At 37.3% G+C, this 22780-nt stretch overlaps 1 protein-coding gene and 1 long non-coding RNA gene across 4 annotated transcripts in view; one reads left to right on the top strand and one right to left on the bottom strand.

Moving 5' to 3' along the window:
- Positions 1 to 441: 441 nt before the first annotated feature.
- LOC139188864 (uncharacterized) lies at positions 442 to 1562 on the bottom strand. Its single transcript, XR_011572225.1, has 2 exons — positions 1477 to 1562; positions 442 to 1382 (listed from the first exon to the last, which is right to left on the bottom strand). It is a non-coding gene; the product is annotated as an uncharacterized lncRNA (long non-coding RNA).
- A 4074-nt stretch (positions 1563 to 5636) lies between these two features.
- The window catches only part of LOC103418057 (putative disease resistance protein RGA3), a 30122-nt gene continuing 12978 nt past the window's right edge, over positions 5637 to 22780 (top strand). The window contains exons 1-6 of one of the 3 annotated variants that reach the window (XM_070806870.1): positions 5638 to 6933; positions 13793 to 16512; positions 16607 to 16900; positions 17025 to 18601; positions 18711 to 18885; positions 18998 to 19368. In XM_070806870.1, the coding sequence (XP_070662971.1) occupies positions 5797 to 6933; positions 13793 to 16512; positions 16607 to 16634 (3885 nt within the window). In that variant the 5' untranslated portion in view covers positions 5638 to 5796 and the 3' untranslated portion in view covers positions 16635 to 16900; positions 17025 to 18601; positions 18711 to 18885; positions 18998 to 19368. Of the gene's footprint in view, positions 6934 to 13792; positions 16513 to 16606; positions 16901 to 17024; positions 18602 to 18710; positions 18886 to 18997; positions 19369 to 22780 lie in introns of those variants that run through there. The other 2 variants (XM_029087915.2, XM_070806874.1) reach the window with 2 other exon arrangements.

Genomic DNA, 22780 nt, shown 5'->3' with positions numbered 1-22780 from the left:
TGGAGAGTAATCCCAGTGCAACGAAAACTTGGACACGAAAATAGCAGATTTTAGTATGTCCATGGTTTTTTCCGGTGATAATGAGACTCGTGTGGTGACATCAGCCATGGGGAATTCCAAATCCATTGCGGGAAAAGAAAAAAAAAACGAAAAAGGATGAGATATTCGAGTTGTGCCGATGAATTATACGGGTTTTTCAGACCCTGTTCCACCAATGAGCTTTGTTTTATTGTGAGCTGGTTTCACCCTAAACTTGTTTTGATTTCGGTAGTTCAAATTAGATCCAAAGTACTATATCTGATCTGCACGTAAGGTCTGCATGAAAAATAGCCTCTTGAGGAGCAAATAGCATGTTTCACTTCAATGATGCTAAGGTGTCCAATTCTCCATCAGATCCAATGGTCCACACAATTCATGTTTAGAAAGAACGAGAGTCGAACATTGAGCACACAAAAAACTTATAACTCTAGTGGTTAAGAGCATACATTTAGTACTTACAACTGAAATCTTGTGTTCGGTTTTCTCTTTCAACACTCATGAACCTTACAAGTTACAAATAGCCAAACAATCATTGATCAACACAATTAGTAATAAAATATCCTAATTAGAAAGACCATTTGTTTTTTAATCCGGATCTGCATCAATCAAAAGACAAATAAGTGGTTACCACCATGTGACCGTGCCAACTATTAATAAAAAATGCAAATTAGACTTGAAACCATGGGCGCACCCACCATAGCCGACTGCCAACTACTAAATCGAATTTATTAGTGATTTTGTTTGACGGGGTAACCTCAATTTGCTGGGATATCACAATCAAAGAAGCAAAAATAAAATAAATTATAAAAAAAAAAAAAGAATTGTCATGGCATATGCGTTCATAGTAGCTACTTATGTTTATAATATTTACAAATCAAGAATGGACGGGTGGATCGTACGTATGCACGCGGGAACGATAATGACATTTTGTGAATAGTAAATATGAGTCTACGCGTACCTGCAGGCGACTAATCACAAAACTCCTCTTGTCGGCAATAATTTTAAATACTTAATTTGGATGGAAAATGCAATTTATAATTCAAATATACACAATTTCTTTCTTCCCAATGCTAGAAGCCAAATATGTCAATTTACATATGGCAGACCAACATCTCTGTTTTTCTTTAATTTCTCTGTAGGTTCATATATATTGTTGTGCTCCCATATTAATAATGCTATTTCTACGTGAAAATATTAAAAAACAAAAACCAAAAGCTCAAAGTTAAAAGCCAGAAACCAAAAGTCAACCTTTTACAATCTGAAATGGGATGGTGTACCATGACTTTGCCCGGCCAATCGGAACATCGGTTTCGCAGTGTTGATGAAAGAGGTCGAAATCTAATCTAATATGTTTAGAAAATCAAATGCAACAAAAATCAGAAAAATTAAAGAACAAAAATTGAAGGAATATGTTAGGAATCGTAAGAAAAATAGTACCTTTCGTGGCCATGCCCACCATGGTTATAACGATTACCTACTGAAACGAAAAACCTAGATATTATGTTGGACTGGAGAGCTTAACTCCTCGGAGACGGTCTAAAAGTTTGAAGAATTGGAGGTGGCGGAGAGAACCTCATGAGTATATATGTTAATACTTTTACATCAACTTTGGTTATAATTATCATTAACTTAAAAAACGGCTATAATTTTCTATGAGGTTCAAATTTTGATTATTTTTCTAAATTTCTCAATTATAATGATAAATTCTTTTTTTTTAAAATCCAATTATATGTGTACATTGTTTTTTATGTGTTTAGAATGTAATGCTTGATTATTGGTAGATAAATGTTCTATTCGTTACAAATTTTACTATTTATTATGTGTCTTATGCTTTTTCAGGAATTAATTTATTACAAAATTTGAAGTCCAAGAATTAAGGAACTTCAAAAATAATTAGTTGATATGAAACTACATTAATATCAATATGAAGAGACGTACAAAGTCAAAGACTTTGATAAAAAAAACTTAGAACTAATAAGATTTCAATCAAACAATATTAGTGATTAATGACTGCATTCAGAGTCACCCTTTATTTTTTATGGCAAGGTCCCCAATATTATGTTCCAAAGGTTTAGAGATTTACGGATTTGAATTTATTTCATCTCTCAAGGTGTTAGAGATTTAGGGACTTGAACCATCACTTTTAAGGACTCATTTAAGGATTTAAAAAGAATCTTTGTGTCCCTAAAGCAATATTACCTTCAATGAGTGAGTTCCTATGGTAGAATTCATAAATTTATGGTTTTTACGATTTTATATGATAATTTGATTGGTTACAAAGTTTTGTGTTTGTGTTAACTTTCTTTGAATTAATTTAATCTTACATTGTCGTAAAATATTTCTTGTGAACATTTCAACCTAAATAATTCGAACTATGCAAATTTTGTTGGGATGAAACTAGTGATGTGGTAAATTTTGTTGGGATGAACTTACCATTTTATTAATTACTTTGCTATTTAGTTTGAAATTAGATCAAACGTTTCATTAAATTAGTCAAATTTAGTGTATTTTAAGTCAATTCAGTTTAATATTTGTATTTATATTTCAATATGAAATAATTCATTGCAACAAACGCATACTCAAATATAGCATATTGGAAGGACGATGAAACTACACCTTGTCCATTATACTTGAATTAATATTGACGTCCATGTAAACATTATTGGAGGAAATTGAGGAAGAAATGGGATGTGCCATGTGGGGACAACGCGTGGGGCCGATAACAGAATATTAGATAATTTAGAGACTAAACATTATAGTATAGTAAAAAGTTAAAACCAATATTTGTTGACTAATCATGGTGAAGATGTGAGAATTAGGTAGGGTTTGAATAGTCACTAGCACTGAGTCCTGACAAAAATTCATGGAAGACCTATATTTGTTGACTAATCGAAACAAGTTTAAGTCAATAAATGAATCACCGCGTGAAATAAGGTGGACGATGAAGATCTTTCGCGTGTAGACGTCTTCACGCAGAGAAAGTATGAAAAGAAAGAAGTTGCCACACGCTGGGATGGGCGATTTAAATTAAATGACCCGGTCGCAAGTGGTCTTTTATTATAGTGATGGAAATGTTTTGTATCCTTGTATAATGGTGTAAGTTTGAATTTTATCGGCGATTAATAGAATATGTAACTTATTAATGCTATTACTCGACTCAAGAAAATGACCCAATCAGATTTGGAGAGAAGGATCATGAGAGCATTCTGGTCCATTTTATCTCAATTTTGATGGAGGTGGATGACTTTTTCTTTTGTTGATTGAAGGAGCTTGAGTTGGGTTAGGTGTTTCAATATTGGTAATATTAGAGAAATTAAAAATTTTAAATCAAATTCACAAATTCAATAATGTAATTACAAATGATTAAATTATTAACTAAATATCGTATATGCATGAATCTTTTGCGAAATTTCAATCTTAACCATCCAGTGATTAAATAGTGGCATCGTGGTTTTCCATTGGGAAGTGGAAACGTCATTCCCTTGGTTTTCTTGAAAAAGCAGCACCTGCTTTTCCACCGTTCTATTACGCGTCGGTAGGGTTACAATACCAATTTTGTCTCCTTGCTTTTCCACCCCTATTACGTGTTGGTAGAGTTACATGACGACTTTCATCTCTCTGGTGCGTGGATGACCGTCTCAAATGCTTCCAAATTCCATCCTAAAACAATGCATGCTATTGATAGTTGGATAGCTGTAATAAAAGCCAAGAATCTCGGAGATTTTTTCAAAAGTGTGATTCTCTATAAATTTTTTGTAATTTTTTTTCTTGTCAATATTATAAAATAATTTTTTACAAACATAAAGTAACGAAAAGTCCACATAGAATCTCAACTTAAGAGAGTTACTTAGCATTTCTCTCTTTTATATAATCTTTGTACTTACGTGCTCCCTTTTTTTTTTCCTCTGTTGCATTATTATTTTTTGTTCTTTCCTTAATTTTATTGAAGTCGGATCTCTATTATCATCTAAAGTTGTCTAGAGAGGTTGATACAATGATTTTTCGGCACTAGACTCACTCCATCGTGTGGGGTGGGGTTAATTTTAAGGTTGATAAAACACAATATAATGATGCTCATATTAGTGTGAGTGTGCAACACATCGCCAGATTGATCAAAAGACCGAACACTAGAATTATCTTCATATAATAAAGTTGAATCTCCACTATTGTCTAAAATTGTCCAGAAAAAATCTTTGCTGATACGATGGATTTACATTTATGTGGTCTTGCTTTGCTTTACAATTTTTTGCCATTTTATGTCTCCATACTATTAGAAAAGTGCTCAGTCTCACCAAATTAAGTTCACAATTGTAAAGTGGCATCAATTATAAGGGGTCCTACCATCTTGATATGTATCTCTCATCTTCTTATCCACATTTTCTTGAATTATTTGAGAAAAAAGTTTATGCTGATTTAAAAGCAAAGTAATTGGATTTTCATTTGCCTTTTTCTTAATTATTTTGTGTCTTAATCTGACATTGCATTAAACGTATTATCATATGAATTAAGTTTAGTTTATATTAACATAATTTAACTTAGCCTCTAAAACTAATCCAGTCTGAAATATTCGATGCAACCAACGCATACTAAAATATTGCGTGTTGGAAGGATGATGAAACTACAGTTTATGCATCATACTTGAATGTTGATGTCCATGTAACATTCTTGGAGGGAAATTGAGGACGAAGGGGGTCAGGGAATGTGCCGTGTGGGGACGTGCGGGGCCCATGTTTGATTGGAATAGAGTCGGATGTTATGTTGGTGGGGTTGAAGGGCTCAAGATGGCCTTGGATGCGCAGCAAGTTATCCGGCGTCTCATTTGTTAGGAGAAAGGTTTCAGTAGGTAAAGCCGTGGCTCAAGAACTTGCCCCTGTTGCTCTCAAGGAGAATTCTGATCGTTATCGTTAATTCATGATAATATTTATGCATTGAACCGGCTTTTCAGAAAAATCACAAATTTAATTCACCACTTTGTTGTGATGCATGAGCATTTTAGGCCGAATTCTGTCATTTATCATGTTGAATTAGCATCTTTAGGTTTTAGTGTATTTTCATTAATTTACTAGAAAGCCCAAGTGAAAGTTGTCATCTTCTATCTGTTATCTTTTATATGAACTGGCAGATGAGCACACTTAGTGTGTGAATAATTTCATTTTCTTTTTTGTTTTTGATTAAGGAGTGATTAGTTTTTAAATTTTTTTTAAAAAGTATGAGACAATGATGATGAGACAGTTTCTCTTCATAAGGGCATATTTTTCTTAATATTATATAATTACAATTTTGTCTTCTTTATGTAAATATTGTGTATCAAAAATGAGGGTAAAATTAAAAAAACTGAGGATATGATTGTCATTTTAAGAAAAGGTTAAGGGTAAAATAAGAAAAACAATGATATAATTCTTATTTTCGAGAAAGGTTGACAATGAAAGTTCTCTTGATAATATAGATAGAATAATGCTAGGTAATTAATTTTTGGAACACATTTGCTAATAAGATGGGTTTATATTTTTGTCTTCTTTTTATCTTTCCTATTCAATCCTCGTTACTTTATTAAAGTTGGCCTCCACTCTTGAACATTATGTTGACGCTCACAGGCGTAAAGTGGCGTCAATTATAAAGGGTCCTTTCTTCTTATACCACATTTTCTTGAATTATTGTTAAGCCTTTCATTCATCTAATTCGCTCTTCTTGTGTCCTTCCTTGGCTTTCTCTCAGTTCTCTGCTTCCTACTCTCTAATCTCCCCTTATCGGGCGGGTATGGATCCTGTAAAGGTGCTAGAAGGTCTCATCACTTTTCCGGTGGAGGGAATACTGAAGTCGGTCGCTTCACTTGCTGCTCAAGAAATCAGTCTTTTCCGAGGATTCAATAAAGAGCTAACTGAGCTTCAACAATCGTCACTTGCGATTCAAGATTACTTAGGCGATGTTGCCCACCAACCACCTCACAAGCGCAAGGCGTTGGAGGACTGGGTGAAAAAACTGAAAGACGTAGCTCATGATGCTGATGATGTCTTGGAGGACATCAACTATGAAGTTCTCCGGCGTAAAGCAGAACTGCAAAACCACATGAAGAAGAAGGTACTTAACTTCTTTTCGCTCTCCAATCCCATTTTATTTCGTCAAAAGATGGCACACAAGATTAAGAACATCAATGCGTCCCTGGCGGTTCTCAAGAGTGAGGCATCTTTCATTGGCTTAGTTGCAAGGAGAGAAGATCAAACCCTTCCAGCTATGGGGAACAGAGAAACCGTCTCAAGCTTCCGTCAGGATGAGAAGATCATTGGAAGGGAGAAGACAGTGTCGGATATCATTGCAACCTTGATCGAGTCCAAGAATCAGGAAAATAACCTTTCGGTTATGGCCGTTGTGGGATTGGGAGGACTTGGAAAGACGACTTTGGCAAAATCAATATTCAATGATGATGCTATTGGTGGACATTTCCAGGAAAAAATGTGGGTGTGTGTATCCAACCCTTTTTACGTTAATTCGATTCTAAATCGGATGTTAGAGTCCCTTAAATTGGCAGGATGTACAAGTCGGGAAGCATCGCTGAATAACCTCAAAGAAAGGTTGAAAGGGAAGAGATATATGCTGATACTCGATGATGTTTGGAATGAAGCTGAGGATTTATGGAGCAGTTTTACGGATTGTTTGTCGATGCTCAATTCTGCTCCCGGAAGCATTACCATTGTTACTACCCGCAGTGAAAAGGTTGCATTAATCACGGGGACAATGCCGAAGTGTGATTTGGGGCTCCTATCAAACGAGGATTGTTGGTCCATATTAAGGGGTGAAGCATTACGAAATGGTAATGCTCGTTCTCTAGATTCAGATCAAGAGGGCATTGGAAGGGCGATAGCTGAAAAGTGTGCCGGTGTACCATTGGTGGCAAAGGTATGTCTATTATCATATTCCCCCTTGCTGTCTTTTGTTTGGTTTTTTATTTTAATAACATAAATATAGATTTAGAAGGAGGGGTGGGGAGTTTCTGGGTGTAATGGGCGAGGGTAGATCATCTTCAAGTGCCTAGAAAAGCAAAGTGGATTAAGACAACGAATGGAAAAATGCTATATAAAAAAATGTTATATAAACAAATTTTATGCATGAAGTCGTATAAACTAATGTTAAAGTATAAACTACACAAATAAGGGAGTAAATTTGATTACATCAACAGTATTACTCTAAATTTTCTTAAAGGAGACAAACATAGACTTGGCTTTGAATCCTCTATTTCTTTTAGCCACATAGGTTTGAGGTCAATAAGATTGAATAGCCAATTAACCACTCAAACAGAAGAAACCCTATAAAACCCAACAGAATTGTTCTCCTATAATCCAATTACCAAGAAAATGGTGGTCACCCACCGTTCGATCTTAATCTAATGGTTGGTGCTCATTTAACTTTTTTACTATACTTTTTTCTGTACTGTTGGATTAAACATTTAACAGTGAGTGATAATCATTTTCTTAGTCATTGAAGTCTAGGAAAACATGACTCTCAAACCCAATAAGATTTAATCCGTGTCATTAAAGCCCAACTGTTTTTGTTGGAACCAGTCACACTAAACCCTAGCAAAAGCAACCCTAGCATGTCATCTCATATCAAGTCTACAAGTAATCATGGATACACAAGTCAATCGCTAGTTTTCCAGCTCCTTGATTCAAGGCACTTAACTTGCTGATTACTTCTTATTCTTGGATTTGATGTAAATCACCTTAAATTAAGGAAAAACTTGTGTCCTAGGTTTAACTGGTCTCTAGGGTTTCATGTAAAGATGGTTGCTTGTAACCATTTGTTTCTCTCGCCTATATATACTGCATTGTACATTCAGAATTACTCATGAAATAGAAAACACTTTGAAACCAAAAATCTACATGGTATCAGAGCAGTGTCATCCTTGACTTGTCTCTGCCCGTGTTGTTTCCACTGGTGTTCGTTTAAACTTTTGTAATGGCTGAGGAAAGCATAGTCAATCTTGAGGGAGAAAACTCTCAGGTTGCTCCCTCGAATTTTTTGAATGCTGAAGTCAATACCAACCAGCGCCTATGCTCGGTGCTGCTGAATGAGCTCAACTACCTTCCTTGGTCTAGGGTAGTTTCACTCGCTCTAGGAGGAAGGGGAAAGTTAGGGTTCATCAATGGAAGTGTTGAAATTCCAGATTCTTCTTTTCAGACCTATGGAGCATGGCTGTGCAAGGATCAACTTGTCATGTCCTTGTTACTCAACACTTTGGAGAAACATGTTGTTGAGATATTCAGTTACTGTGAATCCTTGCAAGATTTGTGGAAATCTGTGAAGGATATGTATGGGAACTAGAATAACTACGCCAGGGTATTCCAATTGAAAAGAGATATTGCTTGCCTCCAGGAAGAAAATAAGTCTTTTGTTCAACATTTAGGGCCTCCCTCACACCACGGATCCCACTATTCTTCTTAAAAGAGTTGAGGAGAATAAGATCTATCAACTGCTCGCAAGCCTCAGCTCAGAATATGAGGATCTCTGGAGTCACATATTAATGAGCGTGGAGCTACCATCATTCAAGACTGTTTGTGTCACAGTGCAACGTGAAGAAGCAAGAATAAGGGTGATGAATGTGGAGCCTAATCTCAAGCTATATGAGGCTCAAGGGTATGTTGCAAACCACAGAAACCATGATGCCAAAATGTACCGAGGAAAGACTCCACATCTAAAGTGTAAGTATTGCAATGCATATGGTCACACATAAGAGAGGTGTTGGGAGCTGCACCCTGAACTCAAGCCCAAATTAAAAGACAATAGGATGATGGTTCCAAGATCCTCATCAGTGGCTCCTCTCAAGGCTTAGCATGTTGCCAACCATGCTACCAACTCACTCACTCATGGCTTGATGGATTTCACAACCAATCCTGTTACTCTTATCAACGAGTTTGCAACTTACTTGCAAACCAAGAATCATGGAGAAGCTGCACAAACATCAAGGGTGAAGGGAACAAACAAACTACACTTCTTGGACAGTTTGCAGGATTTCTAGCTGATCATGATCATGTTTCACAAGATGCAGTCCCAAGTATCTTCAAAGCATTCTCAACTACACTATAAACTAGTTTTAATCATGATTGTTGGACAATTAACTCAGGTGCTTCTGATAACATAACAAATAAAGCCTCAAACTTACATGATTTTCAAGTCTTGTCAAAACCATCTCATGTGTCAATTGCAAATAGAAAAAATGTCTTGGTCATGGGAAGAGGAAAACTAGGTTTAGTCTCAAACACCATAGAGTCTACTTCCTTATACGTACCCTCTTTTCCATTTCAGTTGATGTACGTAGGACAACTCACTAACACTCTAAATTACCTAGCCATATTCTCACCCACAAATGTAATTTTTCAGGATGCTCACCAAGAGGACGATTGGTGAAAGATTCTATCAAAATGGTCTCTATTATTTTTGCACGAAACCCCTTTTGTCAAAAGCCCTTCAAGTTCAACCAAGCTTTTCCAAGAATCAACAACTTTGTCACCAAAGGCTAGCCCATCCATCCGAAGTTGTTTTGTCAAAACTATTTCCCAAGTTTTGTCACCTATTGATTAAGTGTGATACTTGTCATTTCTCAAAGTTTGCTAGGTTACCTTTTGGAACCTCAATGTAAGGATCTAGCATACATTTCGAACTTGTTCACACCGATGTATGGGGTCCTACTATTGAATCAATGGAAGGTTACACATACATTGTCATATTTGTAGATGATTGCACTCGTGTCACTTTTCTTTATCTCATGAAATCTAAAAGTGAAGTTTCAACTATCCTTCAAGACTTTCATACACTCGTGTCCAACCAATTTCATTCAACTATTAAAACACTAAGATCAGATAATGGCATTGAGTTTTTATCCAACACCATGGTTCAATACTTGAGTTCAAAATGAATTGTACATCAAACTAGCTATGTGGGAACCCCACAGCAAAATGGGATTGCTGAACGGAAGAACCGAGACCTACTTGAAAAGACTCGTGCATTGATGTTACACATGAATGTTCCAAAGAAGTTTTGGTCCTATGCAATTTTGACAGCTACATACCTCATCAACCGACTACCCAGTCATGTTCTATGGTTTAAATCTCCTTGTGAAACTCTAGAAAAGAGGTCTATCAACCTGTCTCACTTGAAAGTGTTTGGTTGCTCATGCTTTGTTCATGTGTAGCCTCAACATCGTGACAAACTGGAGGCTAGGGCTGCAAAATGTGTGTTTGTAGGGTACTCATCTACACAAAAAAGGTACAAATGCTTCAATCCCCTACCAACAAAATGCATTGTCTCAAGAGATGTTTTTTTTTTATGAAGACACTCATTTCTTCTAACCACCAAGCATGCTTCTGGTGGAGGGGGGTCTCTACATGACTTGGTCCCATTACCTATGTACATAGAACAAGATGATGATGTTCCAGCAAGGCACTCAAGGCAATGGGGAGGTGCACCAAGTCACAAACCTCTCAAATCCATAGGTCATTTCACAAGAGGACGTTGAGCATGGCTCTAAAAATCAAGTTGACAATGAACAATCATCACAGCCAACTCAAGGTGCACGAAGAAATCTTGCTTGGACAAGAAAACCTCCAGCGAGGCTATTGGACTATGTCACTTATGCCTTAAGGTACCCTATCTCTGATGTACTACATTACTTAAAGTATTCAACTTCTCACCGTGCATTTCTTACTGAAGTCTCCAAAATTGCTGAACCAAGAACATTCTTAGAAGCTGTTTCCTTGCCATATTGGAAATTAGCTATGGCTGAAGAGCTGAATGCATTGGAAGAGAACAATACCTGGAGCATTGTCAAGTTGCCTCTAGGAAAGAATGCTGTTGGAAGCTGGTGGTTTTACAAAACTAAGCTCAAGGCAGATGGTTCAATAGAAAGGCATAAAGAATGCCTTTCTCCATGAAGAACTTCAAGAAGTCTACATGCAACCCCCACTAGGTTACACTCAAGTGGAAAAAAGAATGGTTTGTAAACTACATAAGGCAATCTATGGACTCAAGCAATCTCCGAGAGCATGGTATGCCAAGCTAAGTTTTGTCTTAGAAAAAACAGAGTTCATAAGAAGCAATGTTGATTCCTTGTTATTTATTTGAAGTGGTTCAAGTGGAAAACTTGTGGTTCTCATCTATGTTGACGATCTAATCATCACTGGTGACAATGAGAGTGAATCAAAGCCTTGAAACACTCCTTACACCACACATCTTCCATCAAAGATCTTGGGAGATTAAAGTACTTTCTTGGCATTGAAATGACCACCTCTCACAAAGGGTTGTTCCTCAGTCAAAGAAAGAATGTTGTTAATTTACTCACTGAGGCTAATCTCTATTGCAAGCCTGCCATCACACCTATTGACAGCAAAATGAAGATTGATTCTACTGGAGAACCTCTCACCAACATAAGCTACTACCAAAGATTTGTTGGTAAGCTTATCTACCTCACTATCACACATCCAGACATCACCTATGTTGTCAGCTTAGTTAGTCAGTTTATGCATGCTCCCACAATGCAACATCTTTACCTTGGTAAATGTGTTCTTCGTTATCTCAAAGGTTCATTGGACAGAGGCATTCTTATGTCAAACAATCAGTCCATAGAAATTAGTGCGTACACCGATGCAGACTGGGCAGGTAATGCAATTGACAGAAAATCTACCATTACATATTGTACTTTCATTAGGGGAAACCTCGTGACATGGAAGAGTAAGAAGCAACATGTTATAGCACGATTGAGTGCTGAAGCAAAGTATTAAGCAATGGCAGCCACTGCATGCTTACTGATTTGGCTTAAAGGCTTGGTTTCAGATTTAGGGCTCTCACATCAAGCCCTTATGTCTCTCATGTGTGATAACCAAGCTGCCATGCACATTGTAGCTAATCCTGTTTTTCATGAAAGAACCAAGCACATTGAGGTGGACTGCCATTTCATCTGAGCTCAAGTTCAAACACAAGTCATTCAGACTCAATTCACTCAAAGTCATGATCAATTGGCTGACTTATTTACTAAGGCTCTACCCTTTTCTCAGTTACATAGGCTTCTGAGCAAGCTTGGCTCGACTACACTTCACGATCCAGCTTGAGGGGGAGTGTTGGAACCAGTCACACTAAACCCTAGCATGTCATCTCATATCAAGTCCACAAGTAACCATAGATACACAAGTCAACCGCCAGTTTTTCTAGTTCCTTGATTCAAGGCACTTAACTTGCTGATTACTTCTTAGTCTAGGATTTGATGTAAATCACCTTAAATTAAGGAAAAGCTTGTGTCCTAGGTTTAACCGGTCTCTAGGGTTTCATGTAAAGATGGTTGCTTCTAACCATTTGTTTCTCTTGCCTGTATATACTGCATTGTACATTCGGAATTACTCATGAAATAGAAAACACTTTGAAACAAAAAATCTACAGTTTTAATCATAGAGAAAGATGATGCAAATTGATAACGATTATGACCCAAATTGTTTTTCATATCAAGTTTTCTTGCAATTTTATGCTAGGGAGTAGGGATACCATATTTTGTAGACCGCATGATGTAGCAGTTGATAGTTGGATTCTTTCTTTAATGATTTGAATAATAAGTCCAACCATCAACTAACACATCATGTGATCTATGAGTGTGATTGAAGTAGTTGGTCTCTCTAGCATCACTCCGATATCCCATATTGAATTAATCAATTGAATGGGAATAAAAACATCTTGGTTTTGTCAAATACGTTTACCTAAAATAGATATTAAAAGATTAATGAGTAGTTCAGAGATAAGTTTGTAATATGAGACATTAATTACACACAAAAATGGGTCGCCAGTCGAAGACATAGATTGGTGGCTTTCTCCATAAAGGATTAGTTTGCAGAATTAGGGTAATGTATGACTATGATTTCTACTATTCTACTCTTAACGGGAATTGGGCTGGGTCATGTATGAGTATGGTTTCGAACTCAAACAAATATAATAAGTTATCCTCATTCATATGAGTCGAACTTAAGATCTTTTAGTTTGCTAATATAAGTATGATTAAATATTCAACAAAATCGCCATTATAAAAAACCTTAACTCAGTAAAATTTAATCTTGTCCCAACATTTTTGTAAGAAAATTGCATGAAAAACATAATAATGAGCTTTTAAAGGATCAATTTGTTTATAATATATATATATATATATATATATATAGGTTTGTATATTTCAACGATTTAACCGTCTATTTTTGTGTTTCCTCAAAATGATCATTACAAAAGATCACCCAAATCCGAAGTCGTATGACCGTTGGATCAAATTTAGCGTTTCTTTAGTAAAAGGCGAAAGAATAGTTCGCTCTATGCTCACCCCGCGGCTGCATAAATTTAGTGTTTCTTTGTAGAACACTATAAAAAATTTGGATCAAAACGCTCCTTCAAAATACTACTTTCCTAGTGCATTGTTACAAACTGTTCAATTACTCGGTTATCATATAAGTATTAAATTAACACATTTAAATGATCTAATCAAGGATCTTTGAGTTTAATTCTGAGACTAATTCTTACTTGGCTAGCAAGTCTCCGTAGTATTTCTCTTCTAACAAGCAAAACTATTGGAGAGCAATCTTGCACTTCTGGTCTATACAAAACAAAGTTGAGTTTAATGCATCTTTGTTTTGCTAATCACTCTATTCAAAATTCAATGAAACTATAATTTGGGATTATTATTGTGCTAATCACCTTTTTATATTATAAAATACGTAGAAACTAACTTATATATCAACAGGTTTTAGGAAGCCTGATGCGTTCTAAAAATAGCAGGCGTGAATGGTCGTCAATTCTAGAAAGTAAAATATGGGAATTACCAAATGAAGAGGAGAAAATCATGTCGGTCTTGAAGTTGAGTTTTGATAATTTAACACCGTCATTATTGAAGCAATGTTTTGCATATTGCTCAATGTTTGTGAAAGATTTTGAAATTGAAAAAGATGACTTGGTCCAGCTCTGGATGGCTCAAGGATATCTCCATTCTTCTACCAACGTGAGTATGGAGGATATAGGTAATGAATATTTTAATATTCTATTGCAAAATTCTTTATTTCAAGATGCTAGAGAAGAGTACAGTATTACCATTTGCAAGATGCACGATCTGGTGCATGATCTTGCAGAAAAAGCATTCAAATTTGAAAGCTTGACGCGAGACTTGGATCAGATGGATGATGATGCACTTGAGATTCAGCATGTTGCGCGGATTTCTTCCACTACACTTGAAAGAATTCCAAAAGGGAGTGTTAAGAGATTGCGGTCGTTGTTTGTTGATTGCAAGGTCCCTAGTGGTAACATCTTTGAAAGGTTTAAAGGTTTACGGATGTTGAATTTATTCGATGCTGAAATTGAGGAGTTGCCCAATTCAATTGGAAAGTTGAAACGCTTGAGGTATCTCAACATTTCCTGGACAGGAATAAAAGAACTCCCAAAATCTGTTGGCAAGCTCTATAATCTTCAAACGTTAAGAATGTTAAGAGCATGGAGGCTTAAAACGTTTCCTAGGGAAATGGAAAATTTGATCAACTTGAGACATGTTTATTTCGACGGGGATGTGGAAGTTCCATTTGGAATGACAAGATTGACTCATCTGCAAACACTATCTTCTTTTAAATTGGATAGAGCAAGGCGTCATAGACTTGATGAGCTAGGTGGGTTAAATGAACTGAAAGGGAAACTAGTTATTGGATCATTGGAATTTGTGAGAGACAAGGAAGAAGCAATGAAATCAAAATTAGTGAAAAAGGCAAACCTACGAAAATTGATATTAAAATGGGGGTGGGTCCCTCCTGAAGAAAGAAATGGCAATTTTCTTGACGAGGATATTCTTGAAGGACTCCAGCCGCACCCCAACATAGAAAGCTTGAGGATTGAGGAATTCAAGGGTACTAAATTTGCATCATGGATGATGAGCGATTCGTTGCCCATCAATTTAATAGAGATTGAGTTAAGCTGTTGTGTAGAATGTGAAGCAGTCCCACCACTCGGACACTTGCCGAATCTTAGACGTATTTTATTTGAGAATATGGAGAAGCTTAAATGTGTTGGAGTTGAGTTTTATGGTTATAAATACATTAATAATGATGAGGCGGCCACGGAGGTGACTTTGTTTCCAGCATTGAAAAGCTTATCATTTATCCATTGCCCATCATTAAGTGAATGGAAGGAAGCGGTTGTTGAGAAAGTGAGGTCAACAGGTGAGAAAGCAGCCTTAGTAGTGTTTCCCTGCCTTGAGCAGTTGACAATAGAGCATTGTCGGGGATTGGCAAGTGCTCCCACTCATTTTCCATCTCTCAGGGAGTTAGATATACGTTATGTTGATAACGCCATGCCAATAGAAAATATATGCAGTCGAGTAACCAATCTCCGTGAATTGAGAATTAGGAGTTGTGAGAAATTGTTGAGCTTGTGTTGTGGGTTAGACTATTGCCCTTCACTTGAGACAGTGGAAATTAAATATTGCCGCAATCTAGAATCCTTCCAAATTTCATCATCCCAGTCTCTTGAGGAGTTGAAAATAGTTGATTGCCCAAAGTTAAGATGCACTTCAATTCAGAATATGCCCTCACTCCGTGATTTGGTTATTGAGAGATGCACTACTCTCGAGGAAGACTTGTCTTTAAACGGTTGCACATCCCTCCGTCATTTGATTATTAGATACTGCGATGGATTCAAAAGTATACTGAGTGGGCTCCTTTCTTGTACCAGTCTTCGCACAATGGATATTTATAAATGTCCAAATTTGAGGACTTTGTCGGGTCCTGGGCTACAAACCCCCGTCTCTCTTGAACATCTAAGTATCAAGCATTGCAGTAATCTGGAGGCTCTTCCCAGTTTAGACAACCTCACATCCCTCCTTGAATTGTCTATTGGCAACTGCGATCGATTAACAAGTATACCAAGTGGCCTCGCATCCTGCACATCTCTTACCAAATTACTGGTCGACTCATGCGACAATTTGATATCTCTGGCGGATCACAATGTGTCCAGCTTGCAATCTCTTTCCTCTTTATATTTATCTGAATGTGGGAAATTACAATATTTTCCCAAGGGGCTGCACTCTCTATCTCGTTTGGAAGTGTTGTCTATCGGTGCCTTCTGCCAAGAGCTCGATTCTTTCCCTGATTTTCAGGTCCCATCGAAACAATTAAGATTGTACGGGTGGCCTAAGCTCCAGTCTCTGCCTCAGCAAATTCAACACTCTGCTTCTCTAACACGTTTGTCCATTTCTTGTTTCGATGGTCTGGAGGCTCTTCCAGAATGGTTGGGCAACCTCACATCTCTTACACGGTTGTCAATTTGGAAATGTAAGAATCTGATGTATCTGCCTACGGTCGAAGCTATGCAACGCCTAACCAAATTACATGATCTAGAGATTGGACGGTGTCCCCGTCTGGAAGAAAGATGCGCCAAGGACAGCGGCCCAGAATGGCCAAAGATTTCTCACATTCCACATCTGAGGTAATTTTTTTTTTTGGAGTGCTCATTTTTATCTCCAATCAATTATCCATGTATCTTTTGTTCTAAATTCTTCATTCACTCTCGTTTTCTGCAGTATTGACAGCAGAATGATTGTCACTTGATGATTGAAAAGGCTCTTACCAGAGTGGTGACGGAACCTTTCATGAATCGACCATTTATCTATTCACCGTTGTGGGAATCTCAAGTATCTATCGGCACTCGGCAGTAGGGAAGCCAATCCAAATTTTACTGTTGCCTTCTAAATTAAAACAAGCAATCCGCCCGACTGGCGCAAGATTTCTCGCAGTTTTGTACAAGGTTGTGTTTCTTCTCACTGTGTGCAGGTCCTCTCAACTCACACAGTTTTATTAGACCAATTTTATGGAAGGTAATATGTTTAGTCAATATGTAACTTCTTTGTTCAAAGCTTTCATCCTTGAATAAAACCATGTCAAGTTATCTAGAATACATTAATCACAGTCTTCACAGATAAAATTGGATTTGTATTTCAGCTCACTTAAGAAGGGATTCCAGTAAGAGAATTGCATTAGGAGAGGAGAGCAAGCGCAGCACAACGGAAACTTAGATGCAAAAAATAGCAGATTTCGGTCTGTCCATGGTTTTTTTTTCCAGTGATAATGAGACTTGTGTAGGGACATTGGTCATGGGCAGAACGGGTTTCTCATCGGAGGAGTTGAGAATAGTTGGAGGCTGAAAGCTAAGATGCACTTCAATTCACAGTTTGCCCTCACTCCGTCTTTTGTGAATTGAGAAGTCGGTAGATTTCTTACCGGAGGAGGAGGAGGATGACTTGTCTTTAAACGGTTGCACATCCCTCCATGATTTGTTTATTGAAAATTGCAATGGATTCAAAAGTATACTGAGTGGGCGCCATTCTTGTACTAGTCTTCGCACACTAAGGGGGTGTATTCAATTGGGATTTTAAGGGATTTTAATTCTTTTAATGAATCTAGGGGTATTCAATCAGGATTTTAAGGGATTCTCTGAAATTCTAGGTGTATTCAATTAGAATTTTTAAATAGTTTATTAAAATCCTTAGAAATCCAGGTGTATTCAATTAAGATTTTAAAGAAGTTTATAACATTCCAGATGTATTCAATTAGAAATTGATTTTAAAGAATTTGAGAAAGTCGAGGAATTAGAGGGAATTGGAGAGATTTCATAGTGTATTTTAAGTAACCACAAATCTCACCTCTTCCCATGAGATTTCGAGGGAATTGAATCAAAATTTTATATGGAATCTCTACAAATCAATTAAACTCCATAAAAATCCATAGATTTATAAATCCATTAAAATCTCTCACATTCTCAATTGAATACACCCCCCTAAGTATTTGGCATTGTCCAAATTTGAGGACGTTGTCGGGTCATGGGCTACAAACCCCCGTCTCACTTGAAGTTCTAATTATCAGCGAATGCCCTGATCTAGAGGCTATTCCCAGTATAGACAACCTTACATCCCTCACTGAGTTGCAGATTGTGGATTGCGGTCGATTAACAAGTATACCGAGTGGGCTTGCATCCTGCATATCTCTTACCAGTTTGTATGTCGATGGTTGCCACAATTTGATATCTCTAGCAGATCACAATTTGTCCAGCTTGCAATCTCTTTCCTCTCTATCTGTATCTAATTGTCGGAAATTACAATATTTGCCCAAGGGGCTGCACTCTCTATCTGGTTTGAAAAGGTTGTGGATCGGTAAGTTCTGCAAGCAGCTCGATTCTTTCCCGGATCTTCAGGTCCCATCGGAAAAATTAATATTATACGGGTGGCCTAAGCTCAAGTCTCTGCCTCAGCCAATTCAACACTCTACTTGTCTAACATCTTTGTCCATTTATAAGTTCCATGGTGTGGAGGCTCTTCCAGAGTGGTTGGGCAACCTTACATCTCTTACAAAGTTGGAAATTTCCTATTGTAAGAATCTGATGTTTCTGCCTGCGGTCGAAGCTATGCAACGCCTAACCAAATTACATAAGCTAGAGATCCGATGGTGTCCCCGTCTCCAAGAAAGATGCGCTAGGGACGGCCCAGAATAGCCAAAGATTTATCACATTCCAGTTGTCAAAGGTAATTTTTATTTTTGGAGCCCTTATTTTTATTTGCAATCAATTATCCATGTATATTTTGTCCAATATTGTTCACTCACTCTCGTTTTCTGCAATAAACGGGATATTAGTCGGGTGAAGAATCGGAAGCATTGTCACTTGATGATTCAAAAGGCTCTTGCCAGAGTGATGACGGAACCTTTCGTGTGTGGACGAACTATCTATTCAGAGCTGTGGGAATCTCAAGTATCTACGGCAGTGGGTTCACCCAACGAACACAGTTTTATTATACCAATTTTATGGAAGGTAATATGTTTAGTTAAAATGTAACTTCTTTCTTCCATCTTTCATCCTCGAATAAGATCATGTCAAGTTATGTAAAATACGTTAATCACAGATAAATTGATTTGTATTTCAGCTTACTTAAGAAGGGAATCCAGCAAGAGAATTGCATTAAGAGAGGAGGCAATCCCAGCGCAACGAAAACTTGGACTCGAAAATAGCAGATTTGAGCATGTCCATCGTTTTTTCCAGTGATAATGGGACTTGTGTGGTGACATCAATCATGGGCACAGCGGGTTATCTTGATTTGTTCGTGGTTTAGATTTTTTATCATGTTATGGATACAAATGTAAGAACAGTTAGTGGTGTATGATTACTTTTTTTGGTCTGCAGCATGAGTTTTGTGCAGTGTCATGTCAACTAACACAACGTTTGGAAATGGAGGTGCCTAGGCATCCAGAAAGAACTCCAGGCTCAAATGAATAAACTCGTGTTACGATTTCACCATACCATAGTTCACCTAGAGTGATTTCCAGATGTTCAGATTCCACAAATGCAGGTTCCATGACTGCACCATGCTAGTATTAACTACATTGTAATATTTGGGAATTGAAAGAAAATCAACAAGAAAGATGAAGAGAAGAAAGATCAATACAGAGAGTTTGAGAGACAGAGAGTTTAGAGAGAGAAATAGGATTTGTATTAACTAACTCAAATGAAGATTACACATACTGTTTATATAGAAATCCTGACTACTTTAACCAAATACTAACTACCTAACTATATTACTAACTGTATTACATTTTCACCCTTAATACTCCCCCTCAATCTCAACTGGGGAAACTCATATTGAGATTGGAGCAGACCGATCAATGGCGCTAAGGAAGAGTAACCCAATTCCCCATGTTTGGGTGCACCAATCTTCCAAAAGTTGAAAGCAATTTTCAAAGTACTTTAATCAGACATCAACAACTTCATCTTATAAAAAGAACAAGAAAACAACTGTTCCATCATGGGTGTGTAAAATGGCAAAAATGAGTATCTTCTCTGCTTCAAATGTTATCAAACTGTGTCCAATTTCAACTCATTCAACTTGATCTGGGCAAATAATGTTCCATTGCTCTGTCACTTGCAGTTTGGAGTAGTGTGTAATAATGAAGTTGTTCATCTTGCTATTTCCAGCTTCTGACTCCAACCAGTGGACCGAAATCATGACATCCTTCCCCTGCCTCTAACAGTATCTTCACAAAGAACAACCTTCTATAAAGGAGTCGTAGCACACCCTCATGCCGGTTATAACAATTTCTTACGGGATTACCCTTCATGGGATTCACCGTCAACAATCTCATTCAACTTGGCTTCGGCCTTTAATATTTACAAAAACAGAAAATTAACAAACTATAGTGTGGCATCGGCCTTAACTATAGCACCACGGGATCGCCCTTTGTGGATTTTACCAAAAAACAACTTCTTTGAACAATGGCATCGGCCTTAACTATAGCACCACGGGATCGCCCTTTGTGGATTTTACCAAAAAACAACTTCTTTGAACAATGGCATCGGCCTTCACAATTGAAAATCAACATCTATGTAGGATTACCCTTCGTGGGATTTACCTACTCACATCACGGAATTACCCTTTGTGGGATTTACCGTTAACAACTTCTACCTTTCGTGGGATTTACCTATTCACATCACGGAATTACCCTTCGTGGGATTGACCGTTCACAACTTCCTTCATCGTATAACCGGACTTACTGTAGATTCATGCTAACAACTGAGTTGGTTAGACTATGAAATTATAGGCTGAGATAAGAAAATATACTGCACAAACACGATGTAAACGAATTGTAAGTAATCCCATCGGGATCTATTCCTTTGCTTAACATTTCTGATACCATTTGCGAAGCTCAAACTCTGTCTCCACAGTTCCACAATGCACTAAACATGGTGTTGTATGAGCTCACATTCGGAGGACATCCCACTTCACAGTGCACTAAACATGCTGTCATATAGAGGCCAAAATGCAAATATAAGAACAAGAAACAACTCATGCAAGACACTGTTGGGTTTCTGATTCCCTTAGTCCAGGTCCATCAATGTTGTAAATGACAACACATACTATACATTCATTTGTCGTATCTTCCGATCTATCAAAAAATGCAAGAAGATCATCCATGAACCAAGAACTAAATGGTTGTTGCACTTTTGACGAGCTTCTAGAATGAGTCCTTTTGGTTTTTAATTGATCCCACAAAAGTTCAGCTAAGACTACCACAAAGACTTCACATGAAACGTTTGAGTTGGGCATTTCAACAAACACCTGGACTGCACCCATGTCTGATCTTTCTTCCATACCAGAGAACAGAGTAGAGATCAAAGAATTTACTGACCCATTCCTTCAAACAGTTGGAGTGCACATAATCATAACCTGAAGAGCTCCCAAGATTTGCAATCTTGAACAAACAACAACCATTTCCTATACAAAAACAGATTATAAAACAGTACTTTCTTTGAGCAACAGTCCAAACTGAACAAATTGAATCCCCAAAACCATCTTCAAGAATCAGAATTACCAATTAAGTAATTAACAACTGTTTCTTCATATACCCAATTAAGGAATTAGCAACACCACCTCCTTGAATCGAAAAACTGTGCTAGTCATCTACTAATCAAAGCAAGTAATTGAACCCAATTCACAGTCCACTGTTCTGATCAAAGATCTCTAAGAACCCTCCAAGAATCAACAAATCAAGTTACCCAATAATGAAATTAAGCAACTGAATCGGAAAAGCAACATTACCAGGCAAGTAGTGCAAACGCCAAGAGTTGCCCAACCGCCATGATCAAGATATCAAAGAAACCTCCGCAATCGGACCCAGAATACTGAGTCTCCTAGTACTGCTTTATGTACCTCTTAGCAAGATTAACGAGAAGAGCGGTTTCTTATTGTTGGAGACCTGAATTCTATTCTTCTTCGGCGCCTCAATCGATTGCGACGGTGGAGATGCTACTCTCTGCATTTGCTCTGCCACCATTTTGCTTTGAAATTTTCTCCAACTTTCGATCTCTCGCTTTCGATCGGGAATAGACTCATGAATTTGATCAGAAAGAAATCAACCCAGAAACACATCAACCCAGAAGTAAAAGAACGATCGTGGAAGCACCCAGAAACTTATCGTAATTCCTAACATCTAATGAAAATTTGGATAGAAACTAAGCTAGAACCAAATGTAAAATAATGGGAAGTGAAACCACCAGAATCCATGGCGTGAGCCTGGTGGCTCTGATACCATATTAACTACATTGTAATATTTGGGAATTGAAAGAAAATCAACAAGAAAGATGAAGAGAAGAAAGATCAATACAGAGAGTTTGAGAGACAGAGAGTTTAGAGAGAGAAATAGGATTTGTATTAACTAACTCAAATGAAGATTACACATACTGTTTATATAGAAATCCTAACTACTTTAACCAAATACTAACTACCTAATTATATTACTAATTGTATTACATTTTCACCCTTAATAGCTAGGTAGCTACAAACTCTCATTCATCCCATGTTCAAAACTGGGTGGGTTAAAAATGGGTGTGGGATCTGTTATGTAGTGAATCAGTGTAGGCTACATAATAATATGTATCTATATTGTACTCAACTTAATCACTTTTGTCCAATACTTCGGGTTGTATCACAGCACATAACCCTAACAGGAACATTGTTTGAAATGCTTTGACTAGAAAATACGTTGGCTTGACCAAATTGCTCTAGTATGAACATTGCATTTTGATTGACGTACACTAAGCATCCCCATGTAATAAGGATCATTCGCACTCATATACGTTTTTCAATTTTTTTGGCCGGGATATTGTCATGCGTTTTAAATACCTGGTAGTTCATAGGCTGCAATGAGACAGAGAG

The sequence above is a fragment of the Malus domestica genome, chromosome 02 (genome assembly GCF_042453785.1).
Source record: "Malus domestica chromosome 02, GDT2T_hap1".
Lineage (NCBI taxonomy): Eukaryota > Viridiplantae > Streptophyta > Magnoliopsida > Rosales > Rosaceae > Malus > Malus domestica.
Note: the sequence above shows the minus strand (reverse complement) of the source record. Positions and strands in the feature narration are given on the sequence as shown.